At 42.8% G+C, this 17,965-nt stretch overlaps 1 protein-coding gene across 5 annotated transcripts in view; it reads left to right on the forward strand.

Annotated features, from left to right (window-relative positions):
- ACVR1C (activin A receptor type 1C) overlaps positions 1-17,965 on the forward strand; it is a 44,094-nt gene that overhangs the window by 5,089 nt on the left and 21,040 nt on the right. Inside the window, exons 2-3 of one of the 5 annotated variants that reach the window (XM_083409921.1) lie at positions 5,633-5,866; positions 13,301-13,441. The exons of 1 other annotated variant lie outside the window; for it this stretch is intronic. In XM_083409921.1, the coding sequence (XP_083266047.1) occupies positions 5,633-5,866; positions 13,301-13,441 (375 nt within the window). Of the gene's footprint in view, positions 1-5,632; positions 5,867-11,730; positions 11,756-13,300; positions 13,442-17,804; positions 17,898-17,965 lie in introns of those variants that run through there. 3 more of the 5 variants (XM_083409922.1, XM_083409924.1, XM_083409925.1) reach the window with 3 other exon arrangements.

Below are 17,965 nucleotides of genomic sequence, written 5' to 3' on the forward strand. Positions count from 1 at the left end.
ACTTTCCATTTATGGGGGAGTTATGGTCCAGGGCCTGTAAATGAGGAGCACCCTGGAAAGTCCTCATGGCGAGGGAGGAGACCCACCCAAAGGACCTCTTTGGGCTCCGGGGAGGGTCTCCTTATGAGCTGGAGGCACAGTGAGGCTTGGTTGACCAGCCCAGCTGACGCCTGGAGAAGAGGCTTCCCCACCTGTCAGCTGTGCCAGTTCCACTGCCTTTCTGGATCATGTGAGTTGCAGGGACAGTGGGGTTGGTTGACCGAGTGCTCGCCATTTCCAGGTATCCAGCACCAGACCTGTGTGTGGTCACTCGCAAATAGAATGCGTGTAAATGGGGAAGGTGCCTGTATGGGAAGAAGTGGTCCTTCAGAATTTGAATTGGTCCTGCAAACAGACTGGCAGCCAGTGAAGATGGAGAAGCACTGGCATAATTTGGTTCTTTTCACCCATCCATTTATTGCCATTTATGTTGTCAACTTTTTGTGTTCTCCTCACCTCCCGTTAGTGCAGAAGGGAATACATACCTGGACATAACTGGATGCCAGAATATGCTGCTTTTGGTAATAATGTGCCTCTATGGACGACTTCACTCATTACTGGGTGGTGTTTATTTTAAAGATAGTACTTCTATGATGTTTTTAAAATATAAGCTGTGAATATGACATGCAGATGTTTTGAAGTTACTACATATTGTATCGTATCTTCATCAAAGCCTTGACCCCTTGTTGAGGGTAAATTCAGTGGGAAATCCAGATTCCTTACATGTTCAGCCATGTGTAATTCAGAATATAAAGAAAAAAGATGACGTGGAAAGTAAGATCACTGATGCCAAAGCAGGCCTTTGATGCACTGCACATATCTGAGAAACAGTCTTGATGTGGGGAAAATTGCCTAGGAAAGGTTGAAGAGAGGAAAGAGCAAAACAGAGCACTGCCCTGTATTTATTGCTGTTTAATATGACCCTTGAGTTGACTTTGGTAAAGCAAGAAAAATAAAAAAGTCCAAGGGTTTGAAGCTATATGAGGCACATGCCAGAATAAACATGATTAGATTAACATAGTCTCACCTCCTTTGTTTCCAGACCAGAACACTTTGCTAGCCATCTGCTTTAATGTTTGCAGTATATGCTCATGCCTCAGGAGGTCCAAAGTCTTGCAGAAGTTTAAAACAACTGCAAGAGTGTCACTTGACCTGCCCAGTCTTTTAAGTTGGTAGGATCAACATGCCTACAATCACGTCTGCCCAATTCTGGTTAATATATTTTCTTTGCTTTAGGTCAGATGCGGATGGTAAAGCAAAATGTTTTTCTCTTTCAGTTTTGGATACAAATGTGCAATCAATGGATGCACCTAACAGGATCCAGCCGCATCTGCAATAAGTCTTTTTATATTATTATTAAGCCATGAGAGTCTTTAAATGCACTTCATTTACCAAAGTAACCTCACAGTTCCCTCGGGCTCTTACCCTAACAATGCATCCACTATTCTATAGGTGTTTGGACCCCATAGAAATCAGGCTTGTACACACTGTTCTGCCCAATATATAATAAACAAGGAGCTTTCAGAATCAGTTTAATGAATGGAAGATCACAGTAACCTGTTCAGTAATGTTTTGCAACCTAACTGGCTTTTGGGTGCCAGAATAGAAAAATATGAATAGCTATTTCAGTCTCATATGTTGGAGGAGAGGAGATAAGTTGAATGGCAAATGATATGGGAATAGGCATGAGTCATTTTGCATGTGAAAAATATTGTTGTTTTATGGAGAGAGAGATGAGACTAAAATAGAAGTGCTTTTGCCAACCAATAAATCATGGTATAGAAAAATGCGGCAAACAAGCATATGACACGAGCCGAGTTACTATGAGATGTCCTTTCAAAATCCATTAAGCTTATCTGTAGACCTTCTGGGCAAAAACTAGCAAATGTCTTCTTATTTAAGACCACATTTTTAGTTTAAAGATTAAAAGGCACATTGCCGACTTTTATAAGCAATAGTCTAGCCTTTTCAGGCAGAGGCATACACAGCTCATCTGTGGATGGTCATTCGGATAGGCTCCAGAGCAGTTTTGCATCTTGAACCACCACTATCCCCCACTCCACAAATGTGATGGAAGAATGTTTGAATGAAAGTATGCTTGGTGAAGCTGGATAGCCTGATAGGAGAATGGGATAAAGGACAAGACTGACAACCAAATTTGGTTTTCAAATTGCTTGTGTGTCTTGTCAAGCATGTCGCACAGGTGACAGGAAGGTGTGCTTACCTGTCAGGAGCAGGAATCAGGTGCAGGTCAACAATAATTTTAAAAATACTGTGTCGGTGAAGTTAACTCTTTATTCCAAGAAGCCAAAACAGCCTAGCGAGCTCAGCAGTAAGTCTTGTCCACAGAATGTTTTTAAAATGGATGTTCCAAAATGGGATGGGGGCAGGAATGTTTTAGTGAATGTGCATAGGGAAGAACAGGAACATGATAGCAGGACCTGCCCTACATGCATTTGCTAGATTGTCTGGGTTCCCTCTTCTACAGCATGTATGGTTGAAGGGTGGGTGAAAGAGAAGGACAGTAAAGTTTGCTGAAGTATGAAACATCTTTTTGGGGGAGGGGGTGCTGAAGAGAGGAACTTGCCACTAATGACTGAGCATGGTCAGTGGGTGGTTGCATAATTCGGGAGTTGAGGTGAGAGAAGGGACAATGCAGTACCTGAGAAAGGGCATGGCTGGCTAGCAGGAATCCTTAAGCACTCCACATAACAACAGCTTGTTATAGACCCCCATTTGTGTTCCATACAAAATAAGCACTTTCCTTTTCTGTCTTCACCTTGACAACAAAAAGGTCTGAGTAATTTTATTTGTTCATTACAGCTAACAAATTCATGAATGGTAGTTTCATTCAGGCAAATATTTAGTGGCAAATAGTCACTAAAATACACTGAATAACTTTAAAAGGCTATGGAAAATTATATGCTTTTAGGAAGACAGGATTTGGTTTAAATATAGAGTGCACACAGAGCAAAATGCAATTTTGAAAATATACCTCAATTTAACTTGAAAGGACCCAGTTAAACAAGCTGCATGCATGCGCGCGCGCGCACACACACACACACACACACACACTTTCCCCAAAGGACTATTAGAACTGTACTGATGGAAAACAGATTCAATTCTCAGCAGGTGTAACTGCAGTCATCAAGCAAACGTGTTTGTGTTTGTATTTAACTAGATTTAAAAGGCATGTTCTGCATCATAACTCAAGTATTGGCTTGATGCATAATGCAAAAATACACTAATTCTAAGAATAAAGTATTTGGTACAGATGCTGAAAAACTTTTTGCACCATGAGGTTTATTGGCACTGATGTTATGTTTGTCTGGGTAGGGACCATTCAGTAAATTAGAGAAGTTGAGGGCAATTATTTGTGAGGAATCACAGAATAATAATAATAATAATAATAATAATAATAATAATAATAATAATAAAAACAGGATTGCCTGCTTACACTGGAATGTACTGTTACCCTCAGTTTATGAGCCAGGCATATCTTTCCCATGATGTAAAGCTGGCACAGAGCATCTCTTTGTAGGGTCAATTTAGTGATGCCTGAAAGCAAAATAATATAGTATTGGGATGATGCGGGTATAGGTTTTCCTTTCCTTTTTTAAAGGGACACCGTCTGAACTGCTTTGAAGAAAACCAATCCTCCTCAACAGCTTTAGACTAGGACTGTACAATCTGTGACCCACCATGAGGAATGCAACTCACCAGCCATGTATGATAGTCCAGCAGCTGCTTAATAACATCCGTGCATTGTACTCTGATGCAGCCTCTGCCCTTTCAGATGTTGTTGGACTCCAACTCCCGTCAGCTTCAGCCCACATGACCATTGATCAAGTGATGGCGAGAGGCCAGCAACATCTGGAAAGCCAGAGGTTGCCCATCCCTGGAATATAGTGAACTGGCTTTACACTGTTCCCTTAAGGGCAACACAGATATCCCTCTCCCAACTGGCTTGGAAAAATCCTGCTGCAATGGGGCTGTGTTAAGAACCCTTCTGGGGAGCTGTGTAGAGTTTGTCAATAAATCTGCTTAGTTACTAATACTTCTGTGGAGTCTAAATTCAAAAGTCAGGGCTCAGCAAACAACGCAGTGCACACAGTTCATGCATGGAAAAAACCACCGGCACAAAAACTAGGCTGGTTTTAAAGTCTGTGATTAAGTGGGTACTTTCCCCGAACTATGGGGAACATTACTGCTAATTCAGTGATTAACTATGTTAGGCCTATCTGGGAGAGTTTGTGCCCCAGAAAGGAAGGGGTGGGAGTGCATGATCCTTTAGTCTGCAACTGACCGCACAACCATGGTAAGGCAATCAATAAACTTGGAGTGCATTGTGACGTGGAGATGGTTGCAATAGTTTTCATGATTACAATGCTAGTGCTTCCATCACAGGTTCTAATGTTGCTTTTAGACAACATTACCTGTTGCATTACAGGACTGTGGCTTTTTTATCGTTACACTCCCATGTCTCACTAAATGGTGAGAGAGAACTACGTGCCAGAATACCACTCTCAGCCCCATCACAAGACATTACAGTGCAAAAGCCCTGTAATTTTCTGGTGTAACCAAGTTGCAAATACATATTTATTTCTGTAAGCAAATAACAGGGAAATGAGCACTAAACTTCTACTCATTTCTGCTAGTGTTTAAGAAATGGCTTTTACGTCATGTGAAAGATCACACAAAACATGGAAATGATCAGGTAAGGAAACATCAGAAAAATGTAATAAAGTGCTGTCTGAATGCAACCTTCTATATTTGTTTTAAATTCAACCAGCCCAAAGTGTTTCAATGCATGCCACATACTGAGACCACAGAGCAAGTAGCATGGGGTTCACATTTAAGAGTCTTAAAATGGAAGTAAGCCAGTGTTTGAATAAAGATACACCATTTAGAATTTTGAGTAAAGCTCAAAAACTGATTTTCATCAAGATCGTGAACTTTTCAATTTTTAAAGAATACTAAACTTTAAAAAAAAAATATTTTCATTGAGCAATTTCAACATAACAAATTGTCAAACCGTATAACCACAGACATCGTCTTCCCCCCTTCCTTCCATCCCTCCCTCCCCCCTCCCACCTAGGACTTCCCTCACCTCCTCTCTCTGATTTCTCTGCACATATTATTCTTTGCATGTTATAAAATTGTATATATCCTTACCTTATCTATCTATCATGTTATAAACCAATAAATTTGTGTATGTTTATTCAAAACCTGCCAAGGAGTCCAGTTCATTTTGTTGTCTTTTTAGATAATTTGTGAAAAGCTCCCATTCTTCCTTAAAGTTGTCCTTGTATGTCAATTTGGCCAGTTCTGCATAGCTCATCAATTTTTCTTGCCACTGTTCTTTCGTTGGGATTTCCTCATTCTTCCATCCTTGTGCTATCAAGACTCTTGCCGCTGTTGTAGCATACATAAATAAGTTCTTTGTTTTTCTTGGCAGGTCTTGTCCTACAATCTCTAACAAAAAGCTTCTGGTTAGAATACTAAACTTTTATCTCCTCTCCATGTGCAACTCAACCAGCACAAACTTGGTTTTACTTGGTGGTGTTCACCCAATGATTAATTATCTTTTCAGGTCTAACATGCGTGTGCCAGTTGTGTGAAAAAACAAACTTCACCTGTGAAACTGAGGGCGCATGCTGGGCTTCTGTCATGCTAACAAAAAACGGTAGACAAGAAGTAATAAAGGCGTGTGTCTCCCTACCACAACTGAAAGCACAAATCTTCTGCCACAGTTCTAAGAACATAACCAAGACAGAATGCTGCTATACAGATTTCTGCAACAACATCACCATTCACTTGCCCACAGGTAAGCTATGCTTGTTAGGGTAAAGAAATCTGCTACTATCCTATGCTTAGCTGGGAGTGCTTACCATTGAACCCAATGAGACTTGCTTCCTAGTCAGTGTGCATAGGGTTGAGCAGTGTGTTAGAGTAAAAAGAAATTGTGGGGTTTTTTGTTTGTTAAAACACTATTTCGCGAAATCTGTTAGTACAAATTTGAAACCTGCCAAATAAATGATTAGAGGTGCAACTTTTCTTCTTCTTTTCTTTCCTGGAAATTCCTGTCAATTGTTCAAGGCAAGATTTTGGATTTTTGTTCTTGCCTTGATAAAAGGGTGGCCAGATGTCATAGGCAGCAGGGCTCCCACACCTTTAATAGTTGTGCAAAACAGGGAATTTCAGTAGCACCTGGTGATATTCCCTCTTCCAGAGCCCTCGGCGTGTGGACTGAACAATGTGGGTGGAGATGCTTCTTCAGGTATACTGGGCTGAGGCCGTTTAGGGCTTTAAAGGTCAGGACCAACACTTTGAATTATGCTCAGAAACATTGGGAGCCAGTGCAGATCTGTTAGGACCGGTGTTATATGGTCCTGTCAGCCGCGCTCCCGGTCACTAGTCTAGCTGCCACTTTCTGGATTAGTTGTACTGCAGTAATTCTAGCTCTTTAGCCCCACTTCTTGTGAGTCTTTTGTGCCCCCCACCCATTCACATCCCTCTAGGCAAGTCTGTGAACTTTAGTAGCACTTTAGAGAATTAATGTAGCACAGCAGCCATTTCTATAAATGATTATAATAAAGTGCCGCAGCTATAAAGATTATTTAACTTAAAACTTGACTTTGACCTTTTTCAGCCATTCGTGTGTGTGTCTGAGAAAGAGAGAGAGAGAGACTCTCTCTTTTAGGCACCAAGATTGTGAATGAAGTATTAAAGGAAAATTGCTGTGGCGGTGAGGGGACAAACAATTTTTTTAAGAAAAGCAGTGGATATACCCACAGTTTATTTTAAATAGTCATTGGAGGCTACGTATTTTGAATTTCATGCGTAGTAGCATCATTCTAAGCACTGCAGAGTTTCCCTTTTGTTTGCTATATTTCTGGTTTTTGTTCTATGTATACATCAGCCTCATATTCCCACCCAACCTTCAAACTGCGATCCTATACAGTGGTACCTCTGGTTAAGTACTTAATTTGTTCTGGAGGTCCGTTCTTAACCTGAAACTGTTCTTAACCTGAGGTACCACTTTAGCTAATGGGGCCTCCTGCTGCCGCTGCGCCGCCACTGCGCGATTTCTGTTCTCATCCTGAAGCAAAGTTCTTAACCCGAGGTACTATTTCTGGGTTAGCGGAGTCTGTAACCTGAAGCGTATGTAACCTGAAGTGTATGTAACCCAAGGTACCACTGTATCTGGGTGTTGCTTAGCTTCCTCTTTTCTTGACCTTGCCTTGACCCAACTTTTGGTTCTTATGAACGGCATTGCAGGGAGTCGGGCTAGATGACCCTTTTGGTCCCTTCCAGCTCTGCAATGATTCTGTGATCAGTCCTTCAAATAAGAGGACTATCTTATTTAAAGTGGGACACATGCCACTTGCAAGAACGCCAAACAAAGAAGGGAGAAAAGAAGCCCTCAGTTGAGATGTACATGAGGTATGTGCCAGTTTAGGTAGAATCCTACAATGCAAGAATTTGTCCTTCAGCAATGAACCGGCATCAGGAGAAAAGACATATGGCTGTGGCTTTGTCCGAGTTATAGACTCTTCAGCTGCCCTGGCAGGCTGACGAAGGAGTTGCTTCCACCAGGCTTCAGCTCATTCCCCTCATTATCTCAAGACCGATCAGGAAACTGCAGAATGCCCTCACAGATTACTTACAGTACACCTTTAAAAAGTTTAAATACAGTGGTACCTCGGGTTACATAGGCTTCAGGTTACAGACTCCGGTAACCCAGAAATAGTACCTCGGGTTAAGAACTTTGCTTCAGAATGAGAACAGAAATCGTGCAGCTGCGGCGCAGCGGCAGCAGGAGGCCCCATTAGCTAAAGTGGTGCTTCAGGTTAAGAACAGTTTCAGGTTAAGAACGGACCTCCGGAACGAATTAAGTACGTAACCAGAGGTACCACTGTACTAGCGTTTACATCAACCTTCCCCAAGATGTGGCCCTTAGAGGTATGGTTGATTTCTACCTCCCATCACCCCAAGCCAATATGGCCCAATGGTCAGGGATGATGGGAGTCATATTATAGCAACATCTGGAGGAGGCTGCCTCCAACTTTGGAAAGCCTGATTCATAGTCATAAAAATAAAGCACTAGTGGTCTGCCACTGCTAATGCAACAGTCGGGGTTTTAATTATTTATTTATCTGTCTATCTGTAAAAGTAATCATATACTACTGACTCATCTAAAGCATCTAAGCAGCATACAGTTAATATAAAATCTCAGTAAACACAAGGAATACACACACACACACATATATAAATGCAGAGGTTGGGGACCTTTGGAGTCGTGTGCTGGCTAGGATAGCTCTGTCAGAACAGCATGAGTCTCTTAATCTCAGGATCGAGCCCCACTTTGGCAAAAGATTCCAGCATTGCCGGGAGTTGGACTAGATGTGCCTTGTGGTTCCTTCCAACTCTACAGTTCTGTGATCTCTGCCGAATCCTACCCCCTTTGCAAATTGGGATGGGGTTTATGATAGCTCTCTGCCTACTGCCTTGAGCACAGAGGGATTTTATATGAAGAAGTGCTCCTTGCTCCAAAACGCGACTGGCTTCCAAAGAACCGTTGCTGAGGGCCGCTTTGAAGTGCGATTGTGCAGAGGCACATTTGATAGGACATCTCCGGGTGTTTCATTTTCATACTGTGTTTATTTTGCTGTTAATGTTTAATTATTGTTGATTTCTTGCTTCAGCTTTAACTGTTGCTTTGTCACAGGAGAGGGTTTCCCTTTTCTTTTTGGTAGTAACAAGGTGGTTGTGGTTCGAGGACCCGACCACCGCGATGTTGAAAGAACACACAAGGAGACGTGATATAAGGTTTATGGGCAAGAAAAGGCCACAACTTTATTGATTACAGCAGTGAAAAGGTATTGGCTTAGGCATTGGATGTTCACACAATGGGTGTATTCACCAGTAGGTGGAACCTGTTGATGTCGATCCAACTATAGGCTCTCCTCCTGATGTCACCGAGGGTCGTGCCATGGCCTCCCGCCAAGCAGGCATCGGACAGAATACACGACCGCCAGATTCCTTTAACGGAATACCCCAAAATGAAGGCATAGGCGATGGCCACACCTAGCACTTCGACACACCACAACACATTATTCCAATGCCTAACCTACCCACCAATACCACGAAAGTTGTGACGATTGCTACGAGGTAGGTGAAAAAACCAAAAGGCCTAGCGCCAAATGGAGAAATTCCTACCAGGCCCCCCAGACAACCAGGGCGACCAACCTAAGGTCCATAGCAAGGCCAGGTACCCCTAACCCTAAGCTAAAGGGAGTGGAGGGTGGGTGACTCGCGACGGGTCGGAGAAGAGTGAGGGTGAGCGAGGGGCTGGCGCCGAGACATATAGTCTGTAGACCACGCCCCCCCAGCGGCACTTGGTTGGGTGGCCACTGGGCGGGATCACTGCCCACAACCACTCCCCTCCCCTACGGGGAGGAGAGTCCTTTTTGGTCTACTTGGAATTCTGTGTAGAATCTTGTGTTGCCTCATGGTAGGGTGAATTAAGATGCATAGAAATCGGAGGGCTGCCCTGCCTTTGGGTGGCTGGACTTCATTGTGGCCATGAGATTATGACTGAGAAGCTGGAGTGTGGGGCAATCCTCTGGGCCATGGCTGCCTCAGAAAAAAAAAGGCGGAGTTGGTTAGCCTGCCATTCAGCCTGACGTTTCACATTCCAACCAGCAGGGGGAGACTAGCAACATGAAACTGGTGAACAATTCAAATACCATATTTTTCGCTCTATAGCACGTACCGAACCATAGGACGCACCTTGTTTTAGAGGGGGAGAACAAGAAAAAAAAATTCTCCCCCTCTCTGCTCAGCACCCCTTCAGCGAAGCGGCAGGAGAAAAGGAGCCCCTTCCATTTCTCCTCCCGCTTGGCTGAAGGGGCGCTGCGCAGCTCTCCCTCTCTGCTGAATCCAGGAGAGTCTTGCTCTCACGGCTTCAGCAAAAGGAACCCAAAGCCTGTGGAGCGCAGCGGGAACTCGCGCTGCACTCCGAAGGCTTCAGGCGGCTATCCCTGAAGCCTGGAGAGCGAGAGGGGTCGGTGTGCACCGACCCCTCTCACTCTCCAGGCTTCAGCAAAAGCAACACAAAACCTCCGGAGCACGGAGGGAGCGCTCCCGCTGCGCTTCAGAGGCTTCATGTTGCTATCGCTGAAGCCACGGAGCCTGCATTCGCTCCATAGGACGCACACACATTTCCCCTTAGTTTTTGGAGGGGGAAAAGTGCGTCCTATAGAGTGAAAAATACGGTATATGGGACATACAGTATGGGTGTGTTTGTGTGCATGTATTACAGAGTACTTCTGTTGTGATATTAGTTACCACAGAATATAGGACATCTGTCCTTAAACATGGGTTCAGCTTAAATGGGTTCCAAGTTCAGCTTCTGGATTGGCTATGATCACACCATATTTTATTTAATTTAACTGAAGGGTGATGCATCAGCCATGGTTCAGTGTCCAAGCCCCAAGGTGTGTGGTAATGGTTATTCTCCACTGTGAGTGAAGTACGATTAAGTCACACTCTGGGTGTGAATTCAGTGGATGCAACCCTTAGTATGACCAATGCTGACTCTCGCCAGGTCTTTTGTTCAGCCGGAACTCAGTTCTGGCACCTCTCAGGTGGGCACCATTGCCATTATAAGAGAACAAGGGAGGCGTTCATGGAGAGTTCCGGCACCTCTTTTTCTAGAAAAACAGCACTGAATATTGCCATATGAATATTTCATGTTCATCGACCGGGGGTTGGGGGGGGGCAGCCTTAATTATTAGCTTCTGATGCTTCCACTCTGACATTTGACCCCTGTGTTACGTTGAGCTGTGAAATAAGTGGTTTCCGAAGCCAAGACTTTTAAGAGCCTTTTTAGACCACTTTCTAGAGAGATAGGTAGTAACACTTGTATATTACAGAGCATATAGATGCCGCTCACCCCTAAGTCAGGGATAGTCAATGTGGTGCCCTTGAGATGTTGCTGCAATACAGTTCCCTTCATCCTGGACTACAACTCCCATAATCATGCAGGTCCTCCAGCAGGTGATGGTGGCATATCCCAACCTGAACTGGTATGCAATTCTGGAAGCAAGTGCAATTGGAACCAGGAGAACTAAATGTGTTTTAAGAGTGGGGGCATGTGACTCCAGCTTCCTATTAAGAATAAACCATTTTGGGATAAATTGCTGACCAATTGGGAACTCCTGGCCGATGAGGTGCCCCATTACCTCTGGTGTTCTGCTGCTTGCACGCTTCTGCTAGGATGATAATAACAATTTTTTTAAAAAATTCTGATAAAAATAAAATAAAGCACCCCAGCAGCCCCAAAAGGTATGAAAAAATGCGAAGAAGTGAGATTGAAAACTGCACTAAAAATAGATGTATTGGAACAGATTACATCAAAAACAGATGTATTTATATGCCTAAATAATGTGTGGCAGCTCAACACCTTTCAGTGTTGTTCATTACAGTTCTCCCGTCTCTTATAGTGGTCTGTCAAGGCAAACTGTTAGCACAAAGTGTAGTCTGCTTCTTTTACTTCTACATATGTTGCAGAATAAATAGCTCTCTGTGGCTTCAGTACGTTATCTACAAGCTATGTTAAGAAGGTATTGAGATCCAGAAAGGGACCCTTCTCTGTCTCTTCTCTCGCAGTTTACACGGAAGTCAGCCGTGCTGAACTCAATGGAATCAGGTGTAGGATTATCTTAACAGTAAGTCCCATTAAGCTCAATGGGGTTTGCTTCTGAGGAAAGACCCACAGGATGGTTAATGTTCCTATGCCACCGGGCTCTGGAAAATAGCATTAATATAAAGCAATGCTGCACAGCAGCTGTAAGAGATTTTTCGAGAGGCTGAATTCATAACATCAGTAGGGAGAGGAAATGTTTCCAATGAAACCAACATTCACAGTTGAGATGAGGTGATTCCATTTGAGAGCCTTTTTGTGTGATGGGGTGGTGTTGGGTTTCTAAGCTATGCTATGTTTAAAGCTGATAGAAAACTGTGAAGTGTGTGTTTTTCCTTGCCTTTAGAGATAAAACCTGATAATAGTTTTGTGTGACTGGCGCTATTTGCTTGCAAGCAAGCAGTTTTCACCAAAGCCATTTGCCTGCTGTGCTGTTCCATAAAGGATCTGCTTTAAGCTTTCTTTGCATTGTGGAGGATTTACCTGGTCAGTGTGGGAGACTGGAGATGCTGATGATGCTAACCTTTCCTTTTGATGCTTCTTAAAGCATGGAGGGGATATTGCACAGCGGCAGTGTGTGCGTGCTTTGACTGGTTAGAGCCCAATAATCAATCCCTGGCCTCTCCAGCTAAAACAAAAAAGGGAGCAGGCTAAGAAGAAAGACTTATTCTTTTGAAAGTTGCAGCCATCCAAATAATATCGGACTGGATGGGCCAGGGGTCTGACATAGTATAAGGCAGCCTTTCTCAACCTGTGGGTGCCCAGATGTTGTTGGACTACAACTCCCATCTCCCCTAGCTACCAAGGCCAGAGCTCAGGGATGATGAGAGTTGTAGTCCAACAACATTTGGGAACTCACAGGTTGAGAACCGCTGGTATAAGGCATCTTCCTTTACTGAGAGAGAGACACAGAAAGAGATGGGGAAGAGCTGAGTGCAAGCCTACCTTCTGTCATTCTCCATCTAAATATGCTTGATGACATGAAGTGAGTCCCACTGTTATTACAGCCTTCACCAACCTAGGGCCTTCCAGATGTTTTGGCCTACAACTCCCACTAGTCATAGCTGGGACTGATCAGTGTTCAAAATTGTGGTCCAGTTGTGACCACATGGAGACCACGCTGGATCCCTGGTTGGTGACTGGGGAAAGCAAAATGTCACTTCAAGACATTCAAGAAGGATCTGAAATATTTTCCTTGAAGTTTGAATTAGTTTTATTCTGGATTGTTTTATTTTGATGTTTCAATGTTTTGTAAACCGCTTTGAGATTTGTTCTTTAAAATATAAAGCAGTATAGAAATGAAGTGAATAACAACCATCACCACCATCAATGGAAAAAATGGCACCTAGACATTCTGTTGTGGTGACCATAACCATTTGGTGATCAGATTATATGTATATATGATTTTTTAACACTGACTGATGGGTGTTACAGTTCAAAACAGCTGAAGGACATCAGGTTGCTTTGTTGTATTAGATTAGTCTTTCCTGGAAATTGGCGATACTACAGCAGGATTATAATGCTGAGGTTATACTTCTGTTACTCATAAAGGAAGCAAAATGCACTGGGAAGATCGATGGCTGAATCTGCGTAAAGGTTTTTTCCTGTGGTGTTCTGATTTTGAAGCTATGTGGCATAAAACAGTAACACTGTCATGTGAGGAGCATGTCTATTGCAGTATTGAACTCAAAGGTAGGTAGAGGTGCTTGATGAATTCATTCTCTGCAAATTCTGATATGAACTGTTCTGACTTGATCCACACCTCCCAATTTAACGTGGAGTTCAGAACGCACTCGTCCCTCAGAGTTCGCATGTCTTCCGATTTTGTGATACAATTTTTGGCTAAATAATAAAAAAGTAAATTCCATAAGGCATGTAATAATGTGTATTTGGGGCCAAAATGCATTTAGAAAGACATGTTTTGAAAGAAAACGAAATAAAAATGTTGGTGCAGATTAACCCATAACACATAACTGGAAATGCCCATTCCTAGGCAAGATCATCTTTTTATATATACATTTATTTTGCGGTCTGCAGTTTTGTATTAGAAGCTGCACTTTCTTTATGCCATATTTGTGCTTATAGAACATCATCCCGATACAAGTAAACGGGATTCCACCAATCAGATTAGAATAATCACATGTGTAGCAAACTGTTTGCCTCCTCTCTGATTTATAGCACTAATCTGTTTTAAATTGGTCTGATCTTAGTAAAGAATGGGCAGCCTGATTTGTTGCTTGCTATCTTAGCAGAGAGCAAAGCTGTGGAGACCTAGAGAGCTAGATCTGCTGTCTTCTTGGAGCAGTTGAAATAATGCAAGAGGCTAGAAGATTGGGCAGAGGCCAGTTCCTATAGCACAGTTCACCATGCCCTTAAGTTGCTGTTATGAATTCCAGCATCTCAGAGATTCTGGCAGAGGATTCCGTCCTCTGTAGCTCAAGTCACCCAACACCAAAGTTGGTCGCATGCAATAGCCACACAGATGGCTGGGAAGTTAGAACAGATTGTGAATCTTTGAATTTGGATGGGGCTGAGACTTAAGCATCTAGTGTGGTACAAAATAAATTCATTGGCTCAAATGCATAATTATGGGGAAGCCAGAAATTAGCACTAGATCCTGGCAACAGTAATTCATGATTTTTTAATTTTTTAGGAGTGGTTTGGAGAATTAAAGTGGTACCTCGGGTTAAGAACTTAATTCGTTCTGGAGGTCTGTTCTTAACCTGAAACTGTTCTTAACCTGAAGCACCACTTTAGCTAATGGGGCCTCCTGCTGCCACTGCACGATTTGTGTTCTCATCCTGAAGCAAAGTTCTTAACCCGAAGCACTATTTCTGGGTTACCGGAGTCTGTAACCTGAAGCATATGTAACCCGAGGCACCACTGTATATTAAAATCCTTACATCCACTTCTGGATGCAGCTGTCATTCCCAAGGTTAATTAGGCAGAAAGAATAACTGTTAATTCAGTATGTTACAGTGAAGATAATGTCTTGAGAAGTGGTCACATTAGATTAAAACTGGGTCCCATTTATTTATTTATTATTTAAAATATTTGCCTTAAAGCCAACGTACACCCCCTCCATTTCTGATTAGGGTTAACAGAGGGGCCTGTCACTGACAAGCCTGTTCATCCAGAACCAGACTGACAAGGTTCCATTAGTTCAGTTCAGAAAACATGAGTCCAACCCATGGTTTATAACTCACACCCTGGTTTACACCCCCCCTCACAAACCATGTTTTGTAACCTAACTCGTGTTCAGATGTAATGCCAAAGCGTGATTTGTCTTTCTGTCTGAATGCTGCCGTTGTCCGGTGAGGAAAATGCTGGGATTCAAAATGCTTTGGATACCTGTGAAACTAGTTTATGAATGTTTGCTTAGGAGCAACTCCCAAATTGCTCCATAACCGTGTAGTTTGCCTGGTCAACTGTTTTGCAGCGGCAGGGATTGTGTGTACGTGTTACTGAAGCTAAGCAAAGAGTCCTCTTCTGATAAACTTCAGATATGCTGTGGCCTTTGCTCAAGCACAGGCAACCCCTCTGAAAGTTCTGTTTTGATGAACATGAAAAACAGGCAAGTGTGTTGTTCACTGATGAGAGCCATACTTTGTATGCTGAACCTGGCCAGTATTTCATAAAAGTAATATTTAATTACCCAGACTGGTAGAATCACCAAATATTTGCTCCAAACTTGCTTATTGAGTATCAGGATACCACATGCATGAAGCTGGGAGCATTCAGCTTCTGTCCATGGTTGCCTTGGGTTGAGCCACCTGGAAGGACCATTGGTCAATTTAGCTCAGCAAAGCAGACTGATTCGGTACAAGGGAGCTTCCTTTTCTCTTTATGACTTAGTAAACATTCCAAGTAAGCATGCATAGCTTGATGTTAGAAGCTCTGTGTGTCTCTTTAAAAGCCCAAACCCTTTTAAATGTGCATTAGTGGAAAATCTCCCCTTACTCCCAGTAGCCCCTTCATCTTCCCTTCTCTCCTGTATGATGTTGCAAGCAATACCCTACAGAATGAAGCTTATTGAACCAGGGGCAGGGAACCTGTTGAGGAAGGTCCATAGATAGCTCAGTGGTAGAGCATTCGCCTTACATGCAGAAGGTCCCAGGTTCTATCCCTGACCATCTCCAGGTAGTGCTGACAATGGCCCCTGTCTGAAACCTGGGGAGCCACATTTAGTGAGCTTCAATAAGGAGCTAGATGGGACAACTGTCTGTCTTGGTGTAAGGAAGTGTTGCCATGTTCTTTCTCCTGGACTTCTCAATGGCTTTTGACACCATCGGCCATGAAATCCTTCTGAATAGGTTTGGTGTGGAAGGCATTGCTTGGCAGCAGTTCCATTCCTGCCTGGATGACTGTTTCCAAAAGAAGGCACTGGGAGATTACTGCTCGACCCTTGACGGTCATGCTTTCGAATTCTGCTGAGTTCTGTTATTTCTCCCATGCTGTTTTAACATCTACATGAAGCAACTGGGATAGCTCAACCAGAGATTTGTCCGAGGCATTGGCAGTATGCGGATGATGCTTTATGGCTCGCTCATCAGACTGGTGACTCAGGAGAGGACATTTTGTGGCAGCCCTTAAACTGTCAGGCTCCCACTCCACAGGTGTGCGGCTAACATCTTCACTGTGTAGCATTTGCCATATGTTAAAAGTGGACCTCTTTATCCTGGTTTTTGATTGTTATGGTTTTCTGTTTCATAGGACCCACCTCTTTTACTGGATTTCTACTCTACTATTCCATATGGAATGGGGTTGCTTATTTTATCATTGTAACGGCTTTATCTGTTTTTATAACTGTATATGGTCTTCTGTTGTTGTGAATTGCCTTGGGACCTTAAGATGAAGGCAGGTAAGTAAATGAGGATCTTTTGTCAGCTTTGTCCAATATGCCAGCTGCAACCTTACCTGGGTGAGAATAGCTTGGCCACAATTACCCATGCTTTCCTCACTTCCTGTTCCAACGCAGAGCGTTGTACATGGGGCTGCCTTTAAAAAGGGTCAGGAAACTGCATTAATTCCCAAAGAACAAAACTGGTACTGGGCAGTTTAATCACACCTATGTTTTTGTCAGCTGAGCTGCAGTTGGCCAAGTAGTATTTTTATCCTTTAAAACCTTAAATGGCTTGGACCAGGTAACCTGAAATATCTTCTCCCACATATACCTACCCAAACCTTAAAATCCTCCAGTAGGGCCTCCAAGTGCCTCTACTGAACAAAGTGCTATCTCAGGCTTTGGTGAAGAAATGGGTTTGCAGTGAAACTTCAGAATATCCTTCTGCGGCTGCAACCCTAAACATACTTGCTAGGGAGCAAGTCTCCCTGAGATATTTCTGTGTAAACAGGCATAGGCTTACCTTGAAAATTCACTTAAACTTTTGGAGTTAGTGCTTCAAGCCAGAGGCCTGCTTTAACATGCGCATGTTAAAAGCACTATTGTGTACTAATATGTTTTTCTGCTAGTAATTGAAATTGGATTACTATTGCTTTATGTCATATATTGGTTGCTTTTAATTTACCTTGCCCTTCAAAGGGCTGTTTTCAACTGCTTAGCAACCAAATTTCCTATTCCATTGCTCAAAAGTGGTCTTCATTAGCAGAACATGGTCAGTGATTCATTCAGTACTTCAAATCCATCAGGCAGATATTGGATCACTCATCTGGTTGCAAGTTAATTTATAAACAGCTTCTGTTTTTGAGCCCTAAATAACTGGGTAGGTATTGAAATAAGAGCTGGAAGACCTGTTTTGTTTACCGTTGTCCATTAGTGGCCTCAGTTAGTCACCAGGAGATTTTATGTATCCTAATTCATAAGCTGTAAACATGGTGATGGTGCAATTTTTCCTTTAGTTTTGGCCAGACTTTGATCATTCCACAGTTTGGCTTTATTGAGCTGTTAACTTTTTTATTGTATTTCCAGCGTAGTTCATGAGTTTATCCTCATCAGACTTTTGTTGCCTCTGATGACCTGTCATTGAGTATCACGATGTAGTGTTAAAAATAAATTTTCTGTGTAATAGACAGAACGTTCTGTTTCCCAGGATTTCTTCTGCCCCACCCACCTCCAGACAGAGGCATTATCTCTTGATCAAATTCTCAGGGGACTGGTGTCTGAAATCCTAAGCAAGTTTACTCAGAAGTAAGTCCAATTAAAATAAGTGGCCCTTCCTTCCAAGTAAACATCCTGGGCTATAAGGAAGCAGCAAC

This window comes from Podarcis tiliguerta (assembly GCF_965153285.1).
Source record: "Podarcis tiliguerta genome assembly, chromosome: 1".
Lineage (NCBI taxonomy): Eukaryota > Metazoa > Chordata > Lepidosauria > Squamata > Lacertidae > Podarcis > Podarcis tiliguerta.